The following is a 21596-nucleotide window of genomic DNA, read 5'->3' on the forward strand; positions in this document are numbered from 1 at the left end:
ACCTACTCCCAACTTAATGGGGATGAATACCACTCACTTTTTTTTTTTTTAAACATCTTTATTGAAATATAATTGCTTCACAATGGTGTGTTAGTTTCTGCTTTATAACAAAGTGAATCAGCTATTACAATAACCACTCACTTTTGACGTGAAGGAGTAGAAAGTCAGACTGGGGTTCCTGCTCCATGATTTGTGAGGGTAGTCCCGGGGAGACTAAACTACGTTGGTATGAACAGACAGGACTCCTGGGGGCCAGCAAGGAGGCAAACACGTTGGAAGTTGAGGGAAGGAGAAATGCGTAGGTGGAAAACCACTTACATATGACAGCCCCAGGGCACCGGACCCAGAGTGCACGCCAGGGAACACAAAGTAAGCTGGGCTTCTCCTGGGCAGCTGGGCCTTGAGCCCCAAGACCATGGGAGTCCTGCTCCTTGGGACGAGGTGTAGGCATATTCATCTGTGCAGTCTTGGTGTCTGGGCAGATATGGAGGATTATAGAGGACATGTGGGGCCTTCTGCCAGGCTCTATATGCTGTATTGCAAAGTGTCCTGTGTGAGAGCAACTGAGCACCACAGAGATCAGCCGGGCAAGCTGCAGGGATCCGTGGGGCAAATGCGGGCAGGGCCAGTGAGTCAGCCGGCTAGGCCACTAACTCTGGCAACAGCCTTTGTTGAGCCCAGTAACGTGACCAGCAATGACAGTGGCCCCCAAAATGATCCCTGGTGTCTGCTCATTATATTAAAATATTAACACTATTGGAGGGTTTCACAGGGAGGATTGTGGAGCCCTGAGTGGTGATGATGGGAAAGGGTCCTTTCAGGGTGGCGCAGGGGTAGAGAGGTGACCCTGTGGCTGTGGTCCTGGAGGGTATTGTTGGGGGCTGCTATGGTGGTGGCGGCATCCACAGCCAAGGAGGAGTCCTCCCAATAGAAATTAAACTCACGACCCCCCATAGGACCAGTCTAATTGGTGGGGTGAGGGCAAGCAACCAAGTGAAGTGTTTAAAGGGGCCCCATAAGGTGATGAGACTCAACACATACCTTGGTCTTCCGAAGCTCAAAGACTCTCCAAAAGCAGAGAGCAGCCTGGCAGTCAGTACTGCCTCACACTAGAGCAGCAAGCATTGCAGTCAGCAAGGAGGCCCTGGGGTAAACACACAGTTAACTCTGCATAAAGTCACTCAAGGGGGTTGTCAGCAGGGAATTTAGATAAACAAGCATGCAGTTCAGCAACCAAGTCCTGGGTCCTGGGGCACGCTCACCATCATCAGCCACCTGTCTTCCTGGGTGTCCGTTCTGCTATAGTGGGAGGTGGTGGAGGTGGCATTCGGGATGAAATCATGTCCTGCAGCGTTGTGGGTTGGGGCACAGTCATCTCCAGCATTGTCGCAAGTGGAGGGGGCCATCCCAGAGCTCATGGCTCTCCCAGGTAGCCACCCAGGAGGAGAACTGAGGGGCCAAGGGGCCTCACAGGGTCGCATGGGTTTAGGACTCCCTGATTAAGGTTTGCTTGCACTGTCAGGAGTGTCTACAGGTATTACAAATTCTCAGGAAATTTGGGGGGTTCTCAAGGGTGCGCCTCACAGATGATTGGGCAGTGCTCTCCTTCGAGGTGTAGGAGGTCTCCATCCATAAATAATAAAGTTGGAGGCACACGTGTAACCTTGGTTTAAAAAAATTTTTTGTTATATGCTCCTGACAATCTAATGTTTGGCCCTGTATTGCCAGAGATGGGTCTGAAGTGCATAAGGCCATCCGCCAATCAGGGTTAAAATTTGGGCAGTGTAATGGCCAGTGCCCAAACGTCAGGATGTTGGTGACTGTTTGGGCAGGGCTGGTGGCCTTGAAACATTTGTGCCCTTGGTCCCATTTAAGATAGAGGGAAGGAATCACCCAACTGGTATCCATACCTGGTGGCATCTCGGATGTAGCCCCTCCAGGACTGACCTTCAATACTTGCCGTCCCCCTATCCTGGGTGCAATTGCTGCGAGTGCTGTGCGGTTCCAGCACCTTTGTAGTGTCACCTCTCCAGGTTCAAGGAGAAGCCCCCTGACTCAGATGGCACAAAAGGTACAGAATAAGGTCAACAGCACCAAGGATTTGTATTTTGTAGTTTCGTGCCTGCCCACTGACTGCCCTATGTGAACATTTTCTATAAGGCCTTGTGGGTCAGCTTGTTGGGGGCCTTCTCAAAAGTGGGGTGGACCAAGTCTTGTAATTGTATCACCATGTTGTCATCTAATGTTGCTGCTATCAACAAAGCTGAGTGCCATTTTTCCCCTTTTTGAGATCCACACCATTTAATTCAGTAGGCCCAGGGGCAATTATTTCCACTTCTGTAGGGAGATATGGTTAGGAAAAATGAGCCACCCACCAAAGCCACTATACATTTGGAATTTCAGCTGGAATTTGCATATCAAGCATTAAGTGTGGCCCAGCAGCAGCATAGTGGTCTGTGTTCTCATGGGCCAGGGGGTCATAGCTGACCAGCTTCCCTGAGCAGGTTGCCAATGAATGTTGGAAGGCGAGATGATCAACATTTTAAATCTTTAAGGGGACTCCAAATTGTTGGGAAAAATGTAAATAATATTGTCCTATATGATGAAGACATCAGATTCCCCATGTTAACAATCATAAGCAACATCGCCTAGAGCTGAGAGTGGTAAGTGGCCCTGGCAGCAAGAAAGTTCATTTAGGCGTCCTTATACCACCCTGTAACTTCAGGAGCAAGGATTTTAGAAGACCACTGTGGCATTCAATAATGCCAGAGGCCTTTGGCCAGTATGGAAGATGAAAGTTCCCTTGGATGTCCTGTTGGAGAGCCTGTTATGTGGGCAGTAAAATGAGATAGATCCTTGATCTGAGTCAGTGATGTCAGGAGGGCCAAATGGGGACACTTAGAAACAAACACCTAGGAAAGAAAGAGATTACCTGCTCAGCAGAGATGTTCCTGGTGGGTGGAGCAAGCAGTAGCCCTGTGTAAATATCCACACATGTAATGGTGAAGCAGGTAGTGCCTGCAGATGGAGGCAGCAGCCTTATGAAATCAACTTGCCAGTGGCTGAAAGGGGTGGCCCCCTTACGGAGCTGCAGTATGGCGAGGCAGTTTCCAATGTTTGGTTTGAAGCACAATTTGCAATTTCAAACCATGTATTTTTCAAGGGCTGCCGTAAGAGGAACACCGATGCAGCAGGCCTGGTCACTGTGGGCAGCAGCTCACTCATGACTTGAAGAGATATGGGACCACTCAGCCAGAGAATAAGGAGTTAAGAAGTGTTGACTAGGAAAGGCCAAAATGGTGGAAGGGTAGGAGTTGGTGCTGTGTGGGGTTTTGCTGGTGAGTGGAGCCGATGGACTTGTGGGTGAAGAGTTGGTGGTTGAGAGCCCTGAACAGGTGGTGACCTGTATTTGGACAAGGGTCCCAGCCTTGAGGTTAAAGACAGCCTCTGGAGTGGTAGCATTTATGTCTGCTGAAACATGTGTAACCTTAATTGTGACTGGTGCCTGGGCAACATCCCTCCAAATTAGGGGACTCCAAATGAGACAGCCTTGAATGTAAAAATCGTCCCACTACCATTGGCCTTAACAAACCACTAGCTAGTTAGCAAGTACTTGTGAGTCAGTAGAAATATGCACAAGAGGCTTGTCACGGGCAGTGGCATTCTGCACGGCCATCTGTACCACCACAAGCTCAGGAAGCTGAGCTGACCCCAACCTGCTGTCTTTGATAAGCGTGGCGCCACTGGCAGGATGGGACACTGCCATCTCCAACAGGCTCCACCACGTACGATGGTGGTGCTGCCGTGCATGAGGTACACGGTCTGGTCTCCTTTTTTTGTTCTGTCAGCTTTTCCCAGGGGCTACCCCAGGTCACCAGAGGCCTAGCGACGGGCGCCATCACTGGTTCTTCAAGGTCTGTGGGCAGGGGTTTGAGGAGTGGGGAAGCCACATCCTCCTGTATTTGGAAAGACCTGCCAATCCTGTCAGGTACCATTTTCATTTAACAAGGAGGTGGATATGGTAGTGCGGAGCTGCTGTTGGGAGACGTCCCTTATCCACAGCATAATAGGAACAATGGGCACGTAGGAGAACACGTTCTCCATTCCCGTGAGGGCGTCTGTTTCTACCAAAGCCCAGTAAGCAGCCAGAGTTAGATGCTCTATGGGGGTGTAAGGGGTGGCTGTGGAGAGCAGCCATCTGGTCCAGAAGCCCTTAGGCAACCAGGAAGAGCTGTGTTTACTCCACAGGGTGTGGGATGCATAGTCCGTGGTGGTCAGTGCCTCAACCCAAAAGGAGGAGCCAGGGGAATCAGGGGGAGGGCTTGATGAATTGACCTTTGTGCCACCTATAAAGCTTGCTGTTAAGCTTGTCTCCAGTAAAATGTGGATTTCCATGTGACTGCATAAATGGGTCTAAGAATGATGGACAAGCGTGGTATGTGTTAAGATTAAAATGACAGTGGCCTAAATGAAGGGGCCTAAGACATGTTGTGTGAGGCTGAATTGTAAACAATTGACGTTTAACTGCAAACAAAATGTCCCATCCTTTAGAGGACCAATTAATGCCCAGAAATTTCACATCTGTGGCTTGCTCTTGAACTTTATGTGGGGCAGTAGCCCCACCTCCATGTTGTATGTGTTAGGGTCTCATGCACCACATCCTCCGAGGGGCACCAGATTAGGATGTCATCAACATAGTGCCAGATGAGAAAAAGGACACTGTTAGGGTGTCCGGGTCTTGCTGGCAAATTGTGGGCAATAGCCAGGTTGTTAATATAGCCCAATACACCGGGCAACGGTATATTGGGTGCCTTCAAAAATGAAAGCAAACTGCAGTCAATATTGAATAGGACATATTAGCTAGATTCATGGCAAAGTGAATCTAGAGCCCTTTGGATGTCCTTAGTTAACGGGACATTGTTGGAAATAGGAGCCTTCATGGAGGCACCTGAGTGTTTATATTTTGGTAGTAAGGTAGTAAGGTGTCACTCATTAGTAGAGGGTTTTAATGCCAGCCAAATGGGGAAATTGAACGGAGAAATGGTGTATTTAATGACTCCTTCCTTTGATAAATCTTGAATGATGGGCTGCAATCCCTCAGTCCTATGCTGTAAACTGTATTAGGTAGCATTTACCGTCTTAATCAGGTGTGGCCGTCTTACAGGCTCCCAAAGTGCAGTTCCCACCAAGAAGGCCAGGAATTTTGGTTATTTCCAAATGGTGTGGTGACACATCAAGGGATCCACACTTGTCACAGGAAAGGGTAGGACCAAAGGGGCCACCACCACTAAAATGTTTTTAATAAAGCATTCCAATTGCGACGTTCAATGGAAGTTGAATGCTGTCCACTACCCCTCCTGTTATGCCTTGTAATTTAAAGGGTACCCCTCATTTATGCTTGGAGGGGGTTCCTGGGAAGCACTGTAACTTGGGCTCCAGTGTCAATGAGTGCCATAAAATGTTTGTTGTGTGTGTCCCAATGGATAAAGTATGTGGGTGATTGTCCTCTAGAGAAGGGACAAACTAAGGGGAACCTCCAGGACCTTAGAGCAGGAAGTCAGGGTACAGGATCCTGGGTTCCACTGCCAGGGTTGCAGTGTTCTGAGGGGTGATGGCATTCTCCCACAGAGCAGGGCTGGCTGCTATTGACATGGCTTTTTACAAAACTCAAAAGGAAATCTTTCTCCACAGAAATGCATTTTTCTCAAACACTAAAAATGGAAGAAATTTTTTTATTTTGAAAGGCTCAATATTTAAGCCACTTGCATATGATAACATATTTTATAATAAAGACATAAATGCCATGTGCAAAGAATTAACATGGAAATTTAAAGTATTTTCAATCTTTAGACTTGGTACAGAGAATTTTGCATTTCTATCACACTATAGTTAGGTGTCTCGTTCTCTTTCACTTTTGTTGTTGTTGGACAATTTGGTACAATGGATAGTGATGGGGAACACCTGGGGAGGAGGTTGTCTCTTCCCCAACTCCTATGCTGCCACCTCCCCTACTAGGGTGTCCCAATCATCCTCCAAGGGATCGGGGTTCACCTCCTCCCAATAACATCAGCAATGTTAGCTAATGTATTAGGAAATCTCCCAAGCACCAAGCACCAGTGATTAGGCGTGTTGATATACCACTTCACTCAGTAAGGCCCAAGCCATTTGAGCAGGGGGTCTTACAAGCATCTGGTAGTTTTTGACCTCTTCTGGGGACATGCGAGGCACTGGTACCATGTACTTGGGGGTCCCATGTTTAGCCAAAATCTGTTTTGCTGCACCACACGAGGGGTGGGCTTCCTGATATCCCACGGGGCCAAGGGACGATTTGGGACAGCAGCAAGGAATGCAGCAACATAGGAGGCACTTGCTTCACCAGTGTTTGCCCACCTGGGGTGCCATGATGCCCCTGGTAGAGTTTCCTCTGTCAGGGGTTAGAGCAGGCTCTCCAAGCTCAAGACCCTAGTCTCAACTACTGATGCAGTAGGTCCAGCAGCCAGTCTCCCCTTCCAGCGCTAATCTAGGGGAACTCTCCTGGCCTTCCAGGACCTGCTAGTCCATACCCTGGTCCTTGCCTGAGGGAAAGAAGCAGAGACCTACCATCCCAGTTAGCTCATCTTGCCTCAGTGCCAGGACTTTCACATATAATATAGCCAATCACTTCCAGACCCCATACCCAGTCTAATGGGGAGTCTGACTTTTCACACCACCAACAATTTAGGGTGGGGATCCACAGTAACACCCAGCAACAGCATACCCAGCAGCACAAAGCGTCGCCGCAGACCGCCAGCCAGCAGTGGTTCCCTCCCAGAGACTGGGCAGCTGGAAGAGGAAGTTAGTCAGCCAGTTGTAGCTAAAAGCCATGCTATGAGAGTTCAAACTATGTCCACCGTCCCATTCTTGTCACCAATTGTGTTGGAAAACCCAGAGATAGTGTGTTAAGGATATGACCCGCTGAATGACAAGGCACAAGCCACGCACATGGGGTTGGCAGGCAGCTCCCTGGACACCCAAGCTCCCACTTTGGGGAAGTGAAAACCCCAGAGCTGTTTAGATTGAAGATGCAGGTTCAATACACTCACACAAAGAAAGTAAAGTTTACTACTTACTGGTTAATTTCTTACAAGTCCCCAAACGGGGGCACAGTGAGCCAGGGGAAAGGTAGTACTGTCCCAAGTCACATATGATCAGGCAGAGAGAGAGCAAGCAGGGTAAGGAGGTTGGAGCTGCAGTCACTAATTTTTCTTGGCTCAACTCCAAGTGGTCACTTAAAAAGGTGCCTCAAGAAAAGCAAGGCAGGAAACCTAAGCTCCGATCCTTATTTAAGGAATAAGGATTATTTTATCTTATTATTATATCTTATCTGTCTTATTTTAAGCTCCGATCCTTATTTAAAGAATCCAAGCTCTGGGTGTGGGCAGGATTGTCATACTGCAAAATGCCAAGACAGCAACTCAAAATGGCTATTTTTTTCATCACAGAAAGTCACCATTAAGCTTCTCAGTGATGCTAGTTTGCTCTCAACAGCGCTTTTTTCTTTCCTTTAGTAAAAGGATTGCTCTCTGGGACCTCTGTGGAACATTGTTGACTGCTGGATTTGGGGACATTATGTAATTTATCCTCTGTAGCATGCTCAGTTCTATGAGTCTTTTGATGTCTTCCTGAGCCATTTATTTACCTCTTTGGCCACTGGAGTGTCTACTAGTGTGGGCCATTGTTTTACCCAAACTTCGAAGAACCAGCCTAGCAACATTGTACTAACTCCCAGATCCTTGCCAGGCTCTGAAACCCTAAATCCTGGAAGCATGTGCCCATATTGATCAACTCTCCCTTAACCAACTTTATATTTTATCCCCTTTGATCCAGCACCCTCAGCATCAATCTCATACATCTTCTCGTAGCGTATGCCAAGCTTATGTTGGCTGGTCCTGCTGCTTCCTGTGGAAGAGGCATTTCCCTGAGTGAAGCACCTTCTCTTCCAGCTGAGGGCAGTATATGATATTTGTCTTTCTCTGTCTGACTCACTTCACTTAATATAAGTATTAAGGTCCATCCATGTTGCTGCAAATGGAATTATTTCATTCTTCTTTATGGCTGAGTAACATTCCATTGTCCATATATATATCTATCTTACATGTTCCTTATCCATCAATGGACCCTTAGGTTGTTTCCATATCTTAACTATTGTAAGTAATGCTGTGAAATGCTACAATGAACATGGGAGTGCATATACCTCCTTGAGTTAGGGTTTCATTTTCTTTGGGTCAATATTTAGAGTGGAATTGCTGGATCATGTGGTAGTTCTATTTTTAATTTTTTGAGAAACCTCCATACAGTACTGTTTTCTATAGTGGCTGCACCAACTTACATTTCCACCAACAGTGCACAAAGGTTTTCTTTTCTCCATATCCTTACCAACACTTGTTATCTCTTGTCTTTTGGTTAGTAGCCATTCTAACAGGTGTGAGATGATATTATGGCTTTTGATTCACATTTCCTTGAGGATTAATGATGTTAAGCATCTTTTCATGTACCTGTTGTCCATACGTATGTCTTTTTTGGAAATTTTCTATTCAGATCTTCTGCCCATTCTTTAATCAGGTTGTTTGTGGGTTTTTTTGCTGTTGAGTTGTATGAGTTCTTTATATATTGTAGATATTAGCCCCTTATTAGATATATGATTTGCAAATATTTTCTCCCATTCAGTAGATTGCTTTTTCATTTTGTTGATGGCTTCCTTTGCTGTTCAGAGTTTACAAGAAATAACAAGTGTTGTTGAGAACGTGGAAAAAGACTTTCAATTTTTCCTTCTTGTTATTTGAGGCTATACCACTAGATGTAAGCAAATTTTGGAGTTGTTATAGCTTCCTGGTGGAGTAATTATCTCTGGTAATGCTCCATACTTTATGGTCTACTTTGATTTTTTTTGTAGTTATCACCTTTATTTCTGGCTAGTGTTTGCTTGTTACATCATTTTCCATTCTTTTACTTTTTAATACCTTCTTGTTTATATTTAAGGTGAGCCTCTTTTAAGCAGAATCATTTTTTGTATTTGTTTACTTTTGTTAAGTCCAATTTGACAGTTGCATTTTAATTGAAGTAGTTAGTCCAGTTACATTTACTATAATTTCTCCTATTTTAAGTTTTAAATTCTGCCTTACCATTTTCTACTTGTTCCTTCTGCTGTTTGGTCCTTTTTCTCTGCTTTTGGCTTTCTTTTCAATTCTAAGGGCTTGGGTTTTTTCTGTTGTTGTTGTTAATAATTCTATGTTCTTTCTGTTTGTATGTTACTTTTACATGTTTTCTTCTTCTTCTAGTGGCTACTCTATGATTTCAAAATGCATCCTTGTTACATTAAAGTTTAATGCAAATTAGTACTTTTACTGCATATGTGTTATTATTTTATAAATCAATATTAACTTAGGCTTACTCACATATTTACTATTTTTTTCTTTTTCATTGCTTTCTGCTCCTCTAAGCTGCCATCCAGACTTATTATTTTTTCTGCCTAATGAACACCCTGTTTTATTTCCTTTAGTGTTAATAAAAAATGTCTTTATTTTTATTTTATTTTTGAAGAACATAGTCTCTGGATGTAGAATTCTTGTAGTTATTTTCTTTCAGCACTTTGAAGCTATTATTCCGTTGTCTCTTGGCTTTCTTAGTTCATCTGGAGGAGTCAGCCTTCAGTCTTCACTCACATTAGTTAGTAGAAGGAAGTGTTTCTTTTTTCCCACCCCCTTATTTGTCTTTGTCTTTGCCTTTGCCTTTGTGCAATTTTACTGTGATGTGCCTAAGTATTTATGCTATTTGTGGCTTTAGGACTTCTTGTGGTTCCAACTTGATGTCGTTTGTCAGTTTTAATTTCAGTTATTATCTCTTCAAATATTTGATCTCTTCCCTCCTTCTAATAATCTTACTACATATATTTTTGACATTTTAATCATATGTCTTATATGCTATTCTCTGTATTTTTCATATTATTTTTCTATATGTTTCAATCTGGATATTTTATTTTGATCTAACTCCTAGTTCAACAATTCTCACTTCAGCAGTGTAGTTTCTTATTAAACCTTTTATTCTTTTATTTTTTAATTAATTAATTAATTAACTTATTTATTTATTTGGCTGCATTGGGTGTTCGTTGCTGTGCACGGGCTTTCTCTAGTTGTGGCGAGTGGGAGCTACTACCCGTTGCAGTGTGCGGGCTTCTCATTGCAGTAGCTTCTCTTGTTGCAGAGCATGAGCTCTAGGCTCGAGGGCTTCAGTAGTTGTGGTTCGCGGGCTCTAGCATGTAGGCTCAGTAGTCGTGGCGCATGGGCTTAGTTGCTCTGTGGCATGTGGGATCTTCCCAGACCAGGGAACGAACCCGTGTCCCATGCATTGGCAGGCGGGTTCTTAACCACTGTGCCAAGGGAATTCCCGAACTATTTTTCTTAATTTTCTTAATTTTCATCATTAAACTTTTTATTTTTAGAATTTTCATTTTTTTCTTTTTTGTGATGTTCAGTCTACATTGATATTTTTCTTCTCTTTTAATTCCTTCAAGTATATTGATAATAGTAATTTTAAAGTCTACATTTGGATTTCCTATGTCTATTGGATATATCCATATGTGTCTGTATGTCAAATGTCATATTTTCTCCCCTTGGTTTTTGGTCAAATTTTTTTAAGTAGCTTATTATTTCTGCTTTATTTGTGACCATTTTTGATATAAATTTGTAGAGATGATTTGAGGCTCTCTCTGGGTGATATTATTTTACTCTAGAGAGGATTTTATTTTACTTCGGGCATACACTGAACTAGTAACCTTAATCCACCTAGGGACTGAGTTGGTTCAAAGCTAGCTTTCATTCCTTTTGATGGATGAGCTATTTCTGGTTTCCCTTACTCCTTGGGGTCCCAATTGAAATCCTGGGGTGTTTAACAGAGTCTCCTCTCCTTTGCTGTTTTGCAGTTTTTTGTCCCCTTCTGCCCTGAAAGTCTGCCAAAGCTTTGCTAAATTTCTCAGTAGAAATTGTCATAGTTATCAAATGCCCCAAGAGTAAAAGCAATACTAAAAGGTTTTTTGCCCATTTTCTAAAGGTCTATGGCCTTGTCTTCTGTCCTACTGTGGCTTTAGCACTGCAAATGCCTCTAAGACAACTAAATCATTGGTGTCAGCTTATGTTTCTGGTTTTTAACATTCCCTTTTTTCTAATCTCTATGTTTTTATTTTGTTTTGTCTTAATTTCTTACACACTTATGAATGTAAAAGTGTGTGTGTGTGTTTATGCAGAAATTTCTAGGTATTTTGTATTGGGAGATGTTTGGGGGTTTTTTGTTTTATTTTTTGTTTTGTTTTGTTTTGTTTTCTTATATCTAATTTTCCACTGTTTGGATTCAATTGGATTTATTTAGATTGAGTATATTTTTCTATTGTTTTCAGTCATTTTTGTATGTTGTCATTAAAAGTGTTACCAAACCACACAAAAATTTCCTGTGGGGTACATTCTAGTTAATAAATATTTTAAAGGATAAACTATGCCATGTTCTAATTTGGGGTGGTAGGATGAGTAATATTATCCCTGCCCATAATGAGTTGATAGTCTATATATTCTTCTACAATATTAACCTCAAAGGGCTCTTCTAATACTGAGATCCTTGGAATCTACTATTCTTCGATAGTAATGTTTTCAGGTATTTTTGAAATAATGGTTTCTAAATGACAATAGGGAGCCAGACACCCATGCTAAATTCTGTATGGTGTGATAGAATACCACTTGAGAAGCTTCCGGTTGAAGGAGTGTCCTCAGATAAGAGAATGTTTCAGTTAAAGCAAGAAGATGGAGGGAACTAACTCTTAATAAAGAGGTCAAGAATTTGTGAGTGTTTGCTGATTGCAAAGTAGGAGTTCCAGAGGGCAAGTGGAAGGGTTTAGGATGGGACAGCAGACGTGCCAAGGGAGACTGAATGTCATACGGAGTACGGTCTAGTAAAACATGGCTGACTGGGGGAGGGATGACATTTGGAGTTCAAACGAGAAGGACTGCTTGGTCTCAGCAGTCTTCTGAGGAAGGTAGGCTCTGTGTCTAATGGCCAGAAGACTTAGAAACACCGTCTGGACTGATATTAGTGTTAGGGGTAGAAATCATCCCTAAGTCTCTTCTCACACTAATGGCCTGAGATGGCAACAGTTATGGGGACTGTGGTTTTTCTACATGCACTCAGTGTATGATAAATGTCCTCACTACTTTGTTCCTTCTTAATGTCTGCAAGGTTCTTTATAACATGGTGTTCCCCAATTTTGTAATTTTTTTTAGATTTTACAGTAGAAATTGTCAGAGAACCAAGGAAGATTTCTCCCTCACATAGGAGAATGTCATTCTTTAAAAGGACTAATGTAAGGAAGCCTTTGATAAGACCCAGGTAAGACATAGGATCTGGCCACAGCAACACATCCAGGCACAAGCTCTCCTTAATCATACGTACATGCACAGGCACACTTTGTGTTTTAAATCATTATTTATTTTCTAAAATTGGCACCATGCAATATATATTATACAATAACTTTTTATTTTGTTAATTTTCATTTTTTTAACTTTTTAAAACTCAATAAACTATCATAGCTATCCTTTCATGTCAGTATGAATAGGTCTACCTTCTTCCACAGTATGGATGTTGCATGGTTTATTTAACTATATATTTATAATGGACATTTATATTATCTTTAACTTTTCATTGCTATGAATGTTACCCCAAGAAACATCTTTGTACATATGTCCTTGCTATTTGTGTTTTTCTGGATTGCATACTGCTGTAGTAGTCTCCTTACTGGCTCCTTACTTCTTGTCTCTCCCCCTTATAATCAGTCTTAGAGTCAGCCACTGGTAAGTTCCCATGGCTAGACAACAACTCTGTGGCCCCTTCCTTCAGGAGTGCCCACTCACTTTTCTTTCCACTTACCTTAGCACAAGTTCCAACTCTACATAAAAAGTTCTTCAATTTTATATCTGCTATGACTTCCATCTCCTCTGAAATACTAAACCCCCAAAATACAGCACCAAGAATTACCATGCACTATTTTTTACTGCTCTTTATTTTTTAGGTATGTTTTCCACCTTTTCGACTTGACTATATTTTTCTTATAATCCATGTCATTCATTCAGCCACTTATTTTTTTAATTCAGTATTATCTTTTAATGACTCTGGCTATATAAAAAGTCCTCTTATAGATGATAGAGATATATTAGCACATACCAGTTTGGAAGTCAATGTCACTGGCAGAATATTGTGCATAGATAAAGCTTCCAGAAGTATGCTTTCATTTACTGATAACATTCATTAAGTGTTATAAGTCCTCTGTCTCTTCTAAATACTCTAGATGGAGCTTCCTCTCCTTCAAGGAACTAAAATTATTCCCTGAAGGGCAATCATTTATCCCTTTAAGGAACTGAAATTATTCCCTGAAATTCAATCATTTATTCCTTTTGCTGTTCCAATTTGTATTATTCACCACTCTCCTCTATGTCTACAGAAATACCTATTTTCCAATTTAGTTGAGCATGAGTATCACAGAAGTCTTTTCTAAATCATATATTCACAAGATCATTACATTCTAGAGAGAATATACAAGGTCATGTAGTCCAGTTTCATGCCTTCACTTAAGACCACAACAGAATGGCTCAGGGATACCACAGTTGCAAATCTCTTAATCCTTGTCCCTAGCCCTCATTTAATGTAATATACAGTTTTTGATCATATACTATGTCCCAGACACTCTGTAGTTACTAATGATACAAAAACTAAGACATAGTCCTTGTCGTTACTCTAATACATAACTAAGTAAAATACAAAAGTAACCTTAAAATATTAGGATAAAGTATTGGAAAATTACTATGAGAGCATAGTGGAAAGAGAAGGAAGTTTTAAGTGAGGATTAGGAAAATTACAGTATCAGAAGGGGCCCTGAACTGCATGTAGAAATTTAATTACAAAGCAATGGGAGTATTTTGTGGGTATTTTCTAAGCTGAAGAAATCACACAAAGATATAAACTCATAAATATGAAAATAATATTCAAAGACTTGAAAATACCAGTGGTATTAAAGCACAGAAAGCATAGGGTGAAGGGACATAAAACATAAGATTAGAAAGCTAGATTGAGACTAAATAACTGAAAGAAAGTCTTGAGTGAATTATTAAAGAATTTGTATTTATTAAATGGCAATAAGGATTCACTGGGGTTTGTTGGACAGGGGTAACAGAGATACCTATTATATGTATTTTTAAAATATTACTGTGGCAGAAATAGCAATGATAGTATAAAGGGTCAAAGACTTGAAGATTGAAGGCAGAATATTTGGAAGTTTGTTGCTGTTGGTTGGACAAGTAATATTAAAGGCCTGAAGTAAACAGTGGCAATAGAAGTGGAAAAGAAGTTACAGCTTTTAAAAACACTGACAAGGAAGAGACAAACTTCTGGAATGGTGGAGTAAGAACTTCACAAATTGTCTCCCCAGAAAATCAATGATAAAACTAAACAAACCTATCAAAAAATTTCAGAACTCTGTAAACTCAAAAAATTTTACTTAAAATAATTATGAGACATACCCCATCCCTCAAAAAAAAAAAAAAAAACAAGACCCACTGGAAATTATGGCTTATACACAGAGGGAAAAAAGCAGTCAATAGAAACTGTGCCTGAGGTGATTCAGATATTGGAATAAGAAAGACTTCCAAGCAATATGTTCAGTGAACTAAAAGAAAACATGTTTAAAGAACTAAAGGAAAATATAATGACAATGAGTAATCAAATAGAAAATATCAATAAGATAGAAATTATAAAATAGAACCAAATAAATATCTATAGTTGAAAACTACAATAACTGAAATGGAAAAAAAAAATCACTAGAACAAATCAACAGCAGATTTGATTTGGCAGAAGAATCAGTGAGCTTGAAAATAGGTCCACAGACATTATCCACTCTAATAAAAAAAAAGAATACAGAAACATGAGCAAAAACAGAATCTCAGAGACCTAGGAGACACCATCAAGCACCCCAACATACAAATAATGGGAGCCACAGCAAGAGAGGGAAGAGAGATAAAAAAGCAGAAAAAAATTTTTAATATCTAATAGTTAAATACTTCCCAAATTTGAATAAAACACCCTAATCAGGACATACAAGAAGCTTAATGAACTCCATGTAGGATAAATTCAAAGAGATCCATCCACACCTAGACACATCATAGTCAAACTGTTGAAAGATAAACAGAAAAAAAATGCTGCAAGATAAAAATGATATCATTCAACGAACTACAACCAGCTTAAAATTTAATTCACATCAGAAGCAATGGAGAGTAGGAGAGAGATCAAGATGGCAGAGTAGGAGGATGCAAAACTCACCTTCCCTTATGAACACATCAGAAATACACCTACATGTGGAACAATCCTCACGGAAAACTAACTGGACACTGGCAGAAAGACCCCTGTACAACTAAAGCTGTAAGAAAGATCCACATGGAATTGAGTAGGAAGGCAAGAGAAGCACAGGCCCTGGGAGGAGACTCAGAAGAGGCAGGGGATTACACAGGTGGAGATCCTCCCAGTTCAAGCCGCATATTGGGCACCCCAGCCCTGGGCTCTGACCCTGGGAAGACAAGTCCCCTTGGCTGGTTGGAGGGCCAGTGATACTAACAGGAGGGCTTTGGGGAGCCTGGACTCTGCTGGTGAGGAACATGCGCATGTTTGCTTACTCCCAAAACAGGGCAGAGAGGGTGAATTGAAACTGTACAGGTTGCTGGCTGATTTCCCACAACTTCCTGGGCACACACCCCAGCCTGAGCTGAGTGACTGCACTGGTCTCACTTGCTTCAAAACACAATTCCACACTGGGGCAAGGGCTGCCATGACCGAGGAGAGAGTTCGGCTGTTTGCCACACAGGCAGCTCAGACTCGGAGAAATGGCTGGGCAGGACAGGGGCAGCCATTACTGGCACTTACACAGGCAGTGCATCAGAAGCTGTCTGGTCTCGGATGGAAGCCAGATTGCCACAGCCCACCCAAGTGCCTGCCACAGCCCACCCAAGTGCCTGCACCAGCCCATCTTTCTCCAGCATTGATTTCCTCTAAATAAAGATACCAGTGCTGGGAGGAAGGACAGCACACACTTAAAGGGAGTGGACCCGATTCAGACCTGACCATCAGGACTTCTGCTCCAGCAACGTGGAACTCACCTCTGCTCCTGACAGGGTGGTGGTGGCCACTGAGCATAGTAGCAGCCCTGACTCACACCTGACTCTGGACCTAGCCCTTTCATCTCTAGCCCCACCTCATACCAAGGTGATAGCTCCCAATAAACCCTGAAGAAAGACATAAATTATGTTCACATCAGATCCAGTGCTCCCACCAAAGCCACTGGGCACATGCAGACTGTATAGGGACACTCCCAAACAAGGACAGCCCTTCAAGGCTCTAATAGGTAACTGTTCACCTAATTTTGTAGAGAGAGAGAAAGCTAAGCAAAATGAGAAGATAGAGGAATTTGTTTCAATTGAAAGAGCAAGACAAACCCCCTGAAAAAACAGCTAATCATACAGAAATGAAAAATTTACCAGATAGAGTTCAAAGCATTAGGAACAGAATGCTAACTAAATTAGGGAAAACAATAGATGAACACAGTGATTATTTTAACAAGGAACTAGAAAATATAAAGAACTAGTCAGAACTGAAGAATACAATAACTGAAATAAACACACTATAAGGAATGAACAGCAAACTAGGTGGTACAGAAGAACTCATAAGCGATCTGGAGGATGGAATAACAGAAGTCACCCAATCAGAAGAGCAAAAAGAAAAATAAATTTTAAAAAATAAGAACAGTTAAGGGAACTCTGAGACACAATCAAGTGTACCAACATTTGCATTATAGGGGTCACAGAAAGAGGAGAGAGAAGGGGGTCAAAAATGTATTTGATGAAATCATGGCTCTAAAATTCCCAAACCTGAGGAAGGAAACAGATATTCAGGTGCAGGAAGCACAGAGGGTCCCAAACAAGATAAACCCAAACAGACCCATACCAAGACAAATCATACTTAAAATGGAAAAAGTTAAAGATAAAGAGAATTCTAAAGGCAGCAAGAGAAAAACAAACAGTCATATACAAGGGAACCCCATTAAGGCTATCAGCCTATTTTTCTGCAGAAATTTTGCAGGACAGAAGGGAGTAGCATGACATATTCAAAGTGCTGAAAGGGAAAAACCTGCAACCTAGGATACTCTACCAGCAAGATTAACATTTAGAATTGAAGGAGAGATAAAGGAATTTTCAGACAAAACTAAAAGAGTTCATTAGTACTAAAAACTGAAAGAGTTTGTTTATACTAAACCTGCCCTAAAAGAAACATTAAAGCATCTCTCTAAGTGGAAAAGAAAAGGCTATAACAAGAAGTAAGTATCTAGAGAAAAGGAAAAATCCTTTTAGTAAAGGCAGCTATATAGTAAAGACTGATGATCTACCACTTAAATAAGCTATTACAAATATTAATAGACAAAAATTTGTAAAATCAACTAGAACTACAATATCAGTAAGGGACACACATAAAGATGTAAATTATGACAGTAAAAATATAAAATGTGGGAGAGTAAAAGATGTAGATCTTTTAGAATGTGTTTGAACTTAAAGGACTACCTGTCTAAAAGTAGAAATAGTTCTAAGGAAACATATATGAATCCCATGGTAACAACAAATCAAAAACCTAAAATAGATACACAAAAACTAGAGAGAGGAACACAAGCATACCACTAAAGAAAAACATCAAACCACAAGGGAAGAAACTAAAAGAAGAAAAGAACAGAGAAGAGCTACAAAAACAACCAGAAAATAAGTAATAAAATGGCAATAAATATATACCTATCAATAGTCACTTTAAATATCAATGGACTAAATGCTTCTATTGAAAGACATGGTGTGGCCGATTGGAGGAAAAAAAGATCCATATAAATGCTGCTTACAAGAGACTCATTTCAGAGCTAAAGACACACACAGACTAAAAGTGAGAGGATGGAAAAAATAAATATTTCATGCAAATGGAAACAACAAGAAAGTGGGAGTAGCAATATTCACATCAGACAAAATAGAATTTTTTTTTAAAGCCTATACCCAAGACAAAGAAGGGCATTATATAACAATAAAGGAATGAATACAAGAAGAAGATATAACACCCTTTAACATATATGCACCTAATACAGGAATAGCTCAATATATAAAGCAAATATTAACAGACATAAAGGAAAAAATTGACAATACAATAATAATAGGAGGGACTTCCCTGGTGGCAGAGTGGTTAAGAATCTGCCTTCCAATGCAGGGGACACAGATTCGAGCCCTGGTCAGGGAAATCAGATCCCACATACTGCAGGGCAACTAGGCCCACGTGCCACAATTATTGAGCCCGCACACTCTGGAGCCTGCACGCAACAACTAGAGAGACCGCACGCCGCAACTACTGAGGCTGAGTGCTGTGGAGCCCATGCACCACAACTAAAGAGAAGCCTGCGTGCCACAACAAAGACCCTGCTCACTGCAATGAAATATCCCGCGTGCTGCAATGAAGATCCCATGGGCTGCAACTAAGACCCGACACAGCCAAATTAATTAATTAATTTTAAAAAATAATAGGGAACATTTAACACCTCACTTACATCAATGAACAGATCATCTGACATAAAATCAATAAAGAAATAGTGGTCTTAAATGATACATTAGGCCATTGGACTTTACAGGTATCAACAGGACATTTCATCCAAAAACAACAGAATACACATTCTTTTCAAGTGCACCTGAAATGTTCTCCAGGATAGATCACATGCTAGGCCACAAAGGAAGTCTCAACAAATTTAAGAGGCTAGAAATTATATCAAGCATTTTTAAGTGTCCATTAACAGATGAATGGATAAAGAATTTGTGGTAAATACATATACAGTGGAATGTTACTCAGCCCTAAAAAAGAATGAAATTCTGCCATTTGCAACAATGTGCTGTACCTAGAGGGTATTATGCTTAGTGAAATAAGTCAGACAGACAAAACAAGTACTCTACATTCTCACTTATATGTAGAATCTAAAAAATAAAGCAAATGAATGAATATAACAAAACAGAAACAGACTCACAGATGTAGAGATCCAACTAGTGGTTATCGGTGGAGAGAGGGAAGGGGGAAGGGACATGATAGGGCTAGGGGATTAAGAGATACAAACTACTATGTATAAAATAAAAAAGCAACAAGGATATATTGGACATCACAGAGAAATATAGCTATTATTTTTTAATAACTTTTTAAATTTTATGGAGTATAATCTATAAAAATATTGAATCACTATGTTGTACACCTGAAACTAATATAATATTGTAAATCAACTATACTTCAATAAAAAAGAAAAAATGGAGATTAAAGGTGGTGAGATGATACTTTCAAACTAAACTCAAGAGAAGTAGAAGGAAGTAAATAATAAATATTAGATGGAAATCAATAAAATAAAGAGAAAAAATAGAGAAAATCCAGGCACAAGTAGGTTTTTGTAAAGATCAACAAAATTGATAAACCATTAGCTATACTGACAAAGGGGGGAAAGTGAGATGACACAGATCTCCAAAATCTGGATCAAAAGAGAGGACGACTGACCCTACAGAAATTAACAAGTTTATAAGAAAATGCAAGGAGTAACTTAGACAATTAGATGAAATAGAGAAATTTCTAGAAATATCCAAATTTCTGAAATTGACTCAAGAATTAGAAAATGTGAGTAAATCTCTAAAACAAGAGAAGAAACTGAATTCATAATTTAAAATCTCACAGATAAAAATCTAGATGCAGATGGCTTCACTGGAGAAACGTATGAAATATTTAAAGGGTAAATAATACCAATAGTCTATGAACTCTTTGAGGAAATAGGGGAAAAAGGAATACTTGCTAACTTGTTTTATGAGGCCAGCAAGTATTATCCTGATCTCAAAGCCAAAGTTATCATAAGAAAACTACAGACCAATATCCCTCTCAAACCTAGATATAAAAATTCTCAACAAAATATTAGCAAACCAAATTCAACCACATATAAAAAGGATTATGTAGCATGACCAAGTGGGATTTATTCCAGGAATGCAAGGTTGATTTAAACATCTGAAAATAAATTAATACAATGTGCCATATTAATAAAATAAGGGGGATAACGTCACATGATTATCTCAATTGATGAATTAAAAGCATTTTACAAAATCCAGCACCAAGTTATGATAAATATTCTCAATAAAATTAGAAGGGAATCATTTCATCCTTAAAAGGGGCATGTATAAAAAACCTATAGCTAACATCATTCTTAATGAGATAGGTATGTAATGGAGGAAGAACAATTTGGACAACTTGTGCATTTGTATAGAGAGGTTTAAACAATGACAGTGACATAATGATGAGGTTCAATGGGCAGCTGAAAGTTTGAAGTGGAGCTCACAGAAACTAGAGATATAGTTTCACCGTATCAATGAAAATTGAAACCACTTCCTCCTATGAATGAAAACTGAAACCACAGAGAATGCAGAGATTACCCAGCAGGAAAAAATCATAAGGCAAAAGTAAAGAGGATTGAGTTGAAACATTAGGGACACCTGTATGTAAAGAACAGTGAAAGAAGAAATCAGCAATGGAAATTTAGAAATACTGGTCAATAACTGCTGATCACTCATGCTCTGCTTCACTGAAATGACTGCCAATGAATCCATAATGTAAAAAGAAGGTTTCCTTAGGAAAAAAAAATTGTCCCCTTTAAAATACCTCTTTTCTTCTTCCACTGGAGTTGTCAAATGATTACACCAAGCTTACGATGGGTACATAGAAGTTAATCTTCAAGGAAATAAGGAGAGTAACCAATTCATTCACCCCACTCTTCAATCACGGTTAAAGGCTTCACAGCCTGGGAGGTGCCATTTCCCATTCCCTAACTGGAGCAGAATCCAGAGTCACCATCCCTTTCTCTCCACCAATGATGCTTTCTTGTCTTCCAGAAACTTGACAGAAGTCCTCCTAAATACACAGCACTTAGAGTTCTTCAGGGAGTTCCTCAGAAAACGGAAGGCTGAAAGCCCATTGCAATTCCTGGTAGCCATAAAGAAGATCAGCGTTGAGACAAATGAAAAGATTTACAAGTCTCTCTTTGAAGACATGATCAAGACTTTCTTCCACGGCAAAAACTCTCCTGGTATGCATTCTCCTCTCCTGATAATGTTTCCTTCCCCTTTGGAATCTTAGGAGAAGAGTTTAGGAAAGAGCCTGCTCTCTCCCTGAGAGAGCAGAAGAAAGCAGCGTCCACATGGGGCAGTATTGAGACAAATATCAAGAGGGACAGTGAAAGCAGAGAAGATTAATAAATCCTTTTTTTAAAACTGAAGTATAGTTAATAAACATTATATTAGTTTCAGATGCAGAACATAGTGATTCTGTATTTTTATAGATTATACTCTATTTAAACTTAGTATAAGATATAGGGTATATTCCCTGTGCTATACAATATATCCTTGTATCTTGTTTATTTTATGCCTAGTTCATATCTCTTCATCCCCTAC

At 40.4% G+C, this 21596-nt stretch overlaps 1 protein-coding gene across 1 annotated transcript in view; it reads left to right on the forward strand.

Annotated features, from left to right (window-relative positions):
- The window catches only part of LOC118880314 (regulator of G-protein signaling protein-like), a 97962-nt gene that overhangs the window by 58215 nt on the left and 18151 nt on the right, over positions 1 to 21596 (forward strand). Inside the window, 2 exon segments of the mRNA XM_036823968.1 lie at positions 12303 to 12408; positions 21039 to 21232. Of these exon segments, the coding sequence (XP_036679863.1) occupies positions 12303 to 12408; positions 21039 to 21232 (300 nt within the window).

This window comes from Balaenoptera musculus, chromosome 1 (assembly GCF_009873245.2).
Source record: "Balaenoptera musculus isolate JJ_BM4_2016_0621 chromosome 1, mBalMus1.pri.v3, whole genome shotgun sequence".
NCBI lineage: Eukaryota > Metazoa > Chordata > Mammalia > Artiodactyla > Balaenopteridae > Balaenoptera > Balaenoptera musculus.